The 6,791-nt window shown below is 49.6% G+C and overlaps 1 protein-coding gene across 1 annotated transcript; it reads right to left on the reverse strand.

The window, feature by feature from the left end:
* Positions 1-1,983: 1,983 nt before the first annotated feature.
* CHP2 (calcineurin like EF-hand protein 2) lies at positions 1,984-4,478 on the reverse strand. Its single transcript, XM_090279214.1, has 7 exons — positions 4,348-4,478; positions 3,899-3,971; positions 3,709-3,789; positions 3,445-3,575; positions 3,207-3,268; positions 2,330-2,452; positions 1,984-2,138 (listed from the first exon to the last, which is right to left on the reverse strand). Exons 1-7 carry the CDS (start codon positions 4,412-4,414, stop codon positions 2,085-2,087), a joined length of 591 nt encoding a protein of 196 aa, XP_090135340.1. The 5' UTR covers positions 4,415-4,478; the 3' UTR covers positions 1,984-2,084.
* Between the last annotated feature and the right edge of the window lie 2,313 nt (positions 4,479-6,791).

Raw genomic sequence — 6,791 nt, forward strand, 5'->3', positions numbered from 1 at the left:
CATGTGACCAGGCTAGCCAATCACAGTGGTACATCCACCTGGCCATAGTGAGTAGGCTGAGGACTTTTGCAGAATTGTTTGGAGAGAGAGGCTCTCTTTTTATTGCGATTGCTGCTTAAGAATGAAATCAACACAAAGAAAAGCAGAGTTGAGATAGAAAAAGACTTATTTCTTGTGACATCATTGAGCTTTAAGAACTCAAATTTGCGTGGTCTACCTTTGGACTTTTACTTCAGTTATATGAACCAATAAATTTTTATTCTCCTGTAATATGGTTAACAATGGAAAGAATCCTGGCTATTACAGACCAGAGTCCTAGTTTATAGATAAGACCAAGGGGCCTCAGCTAAAGTAAAGCAGGGGTTGGGATGTTGACCTTACAACTTCCTGAAACCTCTCAAACAAGCAACAGCAGCCTCAGTGAGTCCCCAACCCCCCACACCTCTTGCTAAGTGGCCTCAGGCCTGGCACTAGCATCAGCTACCCTGGATTCACAGCTTGACTTTGTCTGGGAATTTCCAAGCCCAACACAAGTAGCAGCAATATCAGACTGCTCTATAGCTGAGGCAGGGTGGCCATAGGCAGAACAGAGATGGGGGCTGACCTTGGCCTGCACCACTCAGGAAACTCCAGAGCCTGCACACCCAGTCAACAGCTACAGATCATGTCAAAGCACCACCACCCTGCCCCTGCACAGATGATCTTCCATGGAGGGTGGAGGGTGGTGGTCAGTGTCACAGCTAGTCCTTGCAGTTGATTGGCCTGGGTATATCCCTCCTATTGACCTGACAACAGCAATCAAGGCTCAACTACAGGAGCAGGGTGTACTCAGCCCACATAAAGGGTGCACCTCGAGTACCCAGCTTGGATGATAGGGGAGGCTGTGCCACTGGACTCTACAGGACACCTACTACATTAGGCTATGCTACCAAGACAGGGAGTCATAGCAGCTCTACCTAACACATAGGAAGAAATAGAGAGAGGCTGCCAAAATGAGAAGACAAAGAAACATGGCCCAAATAAAGGAACAGATCAAAACTCCAGAAAAAGAACTAAACAAAGTGAAGATAAGCAATCTATCAGATGCAGAATTCAAAACACTGGTTATAAGGATGCTCAAGGAGCTTAGTGAGGACCTCAACAGCATATAAAAGATGCAGTCAGTAACAAAGATACACTAATTAAAATAGAGAACAAATTATCAGGAAACAACAGTAGAGTGGATGAAGCAGAGAATCAAATCAATGATTTGGAACATAAGGAAGCAAAAAACAACCAATCAGAACACCAAGAATAAAAAAAGAATTCAAAAAGCAAGGAGAGTGTAAGGAGCCTCTGGGACAACTTCAAGCATTCATGAATCCATCCATTTGGTCAACTTAACAGTAATGAATATCTCTTGTTTTGTCTGACCAACTTCATCCCCCTTCTGATACTTCATTTTCCTTTAAGGCTTCAAGTTTAAGCAACCATCCCTTACCCCATTATGGGTCCTCAGTACCTATTTCCTGGCTATAGAAGTTAGCACATGACACACACCTGGCCAATCAGAACATTCCATCCCCTGAAGAAGTGACAAGGTCTCAGTAAGATGATGACACTCTTTGCTTGAAATTATTGAAAAAGAAAATCTGTTCCCACTGGTTACTGAGGCACCCTGGAGCTGAGGGTAGCCACCCTCCACCATGAGGTAAGATCCCTTCTATAATGAAGCCAACAAATGCAAAAAGTCTGAGTGAGAGACGGAGGATAACTAAGTCCACATGCACCAGCTGAGCTCTTGGGTCCAGCTGTGCCTGACAACACCTGCACTTTTACATGAGTCCATCAAATCCCTTTTTAACTGAAGTCCTTTTGACTTGGGATTTCAGTCACTTGCAACCACAAGATTGTTGGCTGATTTGCAGATCTGAAATCAAATGAGTTAGACTTTAGTACACACACATCCAGCTTTGTCTTCTTGACCCTAAATAGAGTTCAATGTAGACATAAGAATACAGTTTATTCGAGCCAATCCCTACATGGAGGCTGTGGATGAACCCCAGGCAGAACTGGTCTTGTCAAGCTGGCCAGATGCACAAAGGTCACTTCAGGATCCGGATGCTCATCTTCTGCTCAATGTTCATCTTCTCCAAAGACTGGTGGAAATGGGTGGTAGTTAAGAGGACTTAAATTACAATCTTATATTGTTCTCACCTCCTCTTCCATCCCCAAGGCCCCACCATTCCCTGAACCTCTCTCTTCTGCCCTCCTTCAAATTTCATTTCCCATGCCCATCTGTCCTAGGTATTCATGCTTTCAACTCCTCAGGCCTCAGGGGCATTCTGACCTTGGTGAACTCCAGGAAGGACACAGCCCCATCCCCATCTTCATCGGCCTCCTGCACCGTGCGGTCAGCAATGCTCTCCAACTGCTCTTCTGTCACCTGTACCCCAACCATCAGCCGGAGTACCTGGTAGGTGGAAGAGATGACTATAAAGAGGAGACACAGGGACTACTAACACCATCCCCCAACCTCGTCCACATCACCCCAAAACTTATTAACAATTTTATAATCTATCCCTCGTCCACTGTTCACCCCATTCCAATCACTTCCTACCATATTCAACAATAATTCTCCCTATTGCTTCACCATGCAAATCCCCATCTGTCCCTCACTATCCCACACTCACCCTCAACAGTATGCCCAGGTTCATTACCCAACTGCAATCTCAGAACCCAACCTCCATTCATCCTCCATCCCATTCTCTACCTCATCCTCCAACCATTCCCAAATTCCACTTCACCAGATCTATCCCAGAGTTTTTCAGGGTCAGCACCATTGACATTTGGGGCCATATAACTCCTTGAAGGGGGGCGGGGGCTATCTTGTGTATTGTAATATGTTTAGCAGCATTCCTGACCTCCACCCACAAGATGCCAGTTGCACCATAACCCCTCTTCAGTTGTGATAACCAAAAATATCACTAGATATTGGCAATGTCATTCAGGGGGCAATACCACCCCCAGATAAGAACCACTGATCTGTTCCCAACTTCTCCCCTACAACCATCTCCCAATGAACCCACACTCCAACTGCACCCATTCCCATTGTCCGCCCAACACTCCGAATCATCTGCATCCCCCACCCACCCATGCCCCACAACCATTCCATCCAACCATCCCACCTAGCATAGACTACATCTCTGCTCTTGTGCTTTTCCAACCTGTAGCATCTCGTGCCTGGATATCTTTCCATCTCGATCCAGATCATAGAGCTGAAATGCAACTGGGGAGAGAGTGGAGGGGGGGAAAGAAGGTGGGTCTTCCCTGGTTCTCTTCCAGAAGGTCACCCTGGTGAGTAGGGAGGTCATCAATAGGCTCAGGAAAGGAGTGGGATATGCCCGGGGCCCACTCACTGGTGTGGCACATCTAGGGTTTCACTTGGGGAGACCCTAAACTCACAGCGAAGTTTGTTCATTCTGCTGTTGAGGGGTTCAGGCTCACTGGGGTCCTGGGTTCCTGTGTCCTCCTCATCTACAGGTCGGAAATGAGCCAGGACTCTGACAAAGTCTGGGAAATCCACTCGCAGGCTCCTAGGAGGGGTGGAGGTGGAGTGGAGCAGAGGCAGAAGTCACCTTGGCCCTCCTCCTGCCTCTGTTCCTTAACTACCCCCACTCGCCCAAGCAAGCTTTTCCCTCCAACCCCTCATACTCCGCTGGGCCTTACCCATCAGGGAAGAAGCTGTCTATAATACGATCCCCCAGGGGATTCACAGCCAGCGCCCCAATCTGCTGCAGGTCCACGCGGCTGGAAAGGAAGTTCAAAGCGGGTAGGGCAGAGACAGAAGATGAAGGGTCAAAAAGTGGGATGGGATCAGAGACACAGCGGGGGAGGTCACAGGTCAGCTCTCCCTCACCTCAGGTAGCCTTTCTTGTTGCTGTTCAGGGCCCGAAACCGGTGGTAGAGGCGGAGCAGACTGGCCTGCGAGACTGGGAGGGAAGGCCGAAGAGTGACGCCTGGGCGGCCCGGGGGGTGGTGAGGTGGGGGCCTGACTGGAGGATACCGTCTGCCCCGGACCTGGGGCCAGCTGGGGGTTGGAAGGGGTGTGACGAGACCCTAGAAAGCTCGCTGCGCCCCCGCGCTCCCCTCCGGGGGACCAAGGGACCAGTCAACCCCTTCCATCCGGGCTGGAGGACACCTGGGTGTTCCCAAGCTCAGGAACCCGTCCCCGCCTCAAACCCGGACATAGAGCCTCGGGAGTACTGAGCCCCTGTCCCCGCGATCACTGTTCGGATCTCCAGCGCCCGCGTATCCCTCCACCAGCCCTCCTCGGGACCGCACTGACGCCCAGGATGCCCAGCTCACAGCCAGTCTCTCGCCGAATGCTGTCCGCATCGGGGATCTGAGCCGCGCGGGAGCCGCCGGAGCCCATGGCTGTACCGCCACCGACCGGGGCGATCTGTTTTCCCACTCATGCGCGGCTTCCGGGTGGACCCGGGGTCGAAGGCCACAGACCTGGCGAGGATCCAAGCTCCTGAACCTGGGCGTTCTTCGCTTCCTACCCGCAACCTGGGCGAATAGCAAGCAACACCCTGAGTGGAGGGGTCAGAGGGCGGCGTGAACAATGGGCTGTTTCATTCCGAGGTGCCGAGGTCTGGACAGGGAGAGGCGGGAGAGGCTGGGAGAAGCCAGGTGAGGCCGGGTGCCGCCCACCAAGCGCCCTCCCTGGGTTCGCGTTTCCACTCAGCCAAGGCGCCCAGCTGCCTCCTTTTGAAGGCCCAGCCCTCCCAGCCAAACTCTACCGGTGCCAAAGAGTACGGCTGGGGAGGTCCCGACCTTCTGACCTCTGCAGACAGAATCCAGGTCCCTCTGGAAAGGGGGTGATGGGTGGGGGAGGGGAGCCAGCCTCGTTGGTCCCAGTCCGGAATGGCCCCAACCTAAACCCCTTCCCCAGGCAAGAGAACTAGGGGGAGAGTCGTTAAGGACTTCCAAAAAAAGAGGATGAAGTGGGGAGGGTCCTGAAGCGCAGAGTGGGGGCTGGGTTAAGTGGAAAGAGCACTGCATTTGGGGACTTGGATTGAAACCCCAGCTATGAATTTGGTTTCATCTCTTTTGTTTGGCTCAATGACGTCATTGTTGTTTAATCGAGTCAATGCTTACAAGACAGGAAACTGAACCAAAAATCCCAATTCCCAGCATCTGCTGAGAAACCAGAAGTCTGACACCACTAGGTGCTGGCTGTTCCTTGGCACCATGCTCCAGCCCCAGGCAGAGGTTTGCGTCAGATAAGCTTTGAAAATATTAACCTAAAAAAACGTTTCCTTCTCTTTCTGATACCCCAAACATTATGCAACTGGCATAAGAAATGCTTGGTCCCCTTTCATGCACACACCCTGCCCCAAGGATTAAAGCTTTCAAGAAAGCACACTGCTCCCTAATGAAGCCCAGCACCAAACCAGTACATAGCTGGGAGTCAGGCTGGGAGTGCAGAGCAGGTTACATTCTGAACCCAGGAGGGGATCGGGGTCCCTGAGATGTTTCAATAATCACCTCAGGCCAGTGTGGAATGCTAATCTTGGAAAGAGCTTCTACATCCTTAATCTCTGAGTCAGCGCTACTCTAAGTAAATCAGGCCAGAGATTAATTAACTAACTACTCGCATCCACACGCCATCACAAGCCTACAGGAAAATATTGCTGAAACCCATTCCTGCTTTTTATATGCAAGTAGGGTTTAGACTAACTTCACAATATTCATGGACACATCACTTCAGGGCATTTAAAGGGGAGATGTTTTGAGGAGGGTTTCATCTACAGAATTGAATGGACTTGATTCAGGTCAACATTTGTTTCTTTGCTTTTAAGCTACATAAAATTTGCTAGCCATTCTTGATGAAGCAATACCGAGATTCAACTGGAAAAGAAGTGCAGATACAAGAATAGGAAAATACAGAACTCTTACAATTCTATAACAAAAAGACAAATAACACGATTTTTAAAAATGTTTTTGTTACAGAACCCCTGGGCTGCTCCAATTGAAAACAAACCCACGGGCTCTTTAGTTAGGGGCCCGATTGCCTGCCGCCAAAATTATAACTCTCAATACCAGAGTTTAGTGAAAAGAAAAAGAATTGTTTATTTAACAGTTATATAGATTTAGTTATTTGCGGATTTCTGTTGTTAAGTCTTATATTCTTTAAAACACCCATAAACACATATCCGTGCCTCCCCCTTACTAAACCAGGCTAGTTTTAGAAAAGTTAGAGAAACCATTTCCCTACTTTCCAAACACAGTTCAGCTTTACCAGTAGCTGCCAATCATTCAGTTCTGATTGGGGAGGTCCTTTCTGTGCTGTGGTGTGCTCCAGCTCTCAATGCAGAACCGCCTGGATTCTCAGCCTCCTTGCAAACTGCCTTCTTCCTGCAAACCGCATGGATCTCCTCTCCTCAAAACCGCATGGCGAGAGCCTCTTAAAGCAGCCTGGAGACCCCTTCTCCAAGCCACATGGAGAACTTAGCTTCTTTATTCCGCATGGAAAAGGCCCCTTCACCAAGCCGCATGGAGGGGGCGAGAGAGCGAGAGCGAGCTAAAATATCCGCAGCTGCTTATATATCCCTGACTGCGTCCTCTGATGCAGTGGGTATTGCAAACAGTTCTGACCATTCACAGAACCTCATGTAGGCTCTGTGTGCTTTCTCTACACGGTCCCCTGATTCAAGACTCCTCCCATCTACCTGAGGCTTTGGATGCATTAAAGTCATTTTGCATGAAAAAGACACTAGCCACCGGCCTCAGGCATGTGGAGGCAT

This window comes from Furipterus horrens, unplaced genomic scaffold (genome assembly GCF_987537825.1).
Source record: "Furipterus horrens unplaced genomic scaffold, mFurHor1.1.pri manual_scaffold_5, whole genome shotgun sequence".
NCBI lineage: Eukaryota > Metazoa > Chordata > Mammalia > Chiroptera > Furipteridae > Furipterus > Furipterus horrens.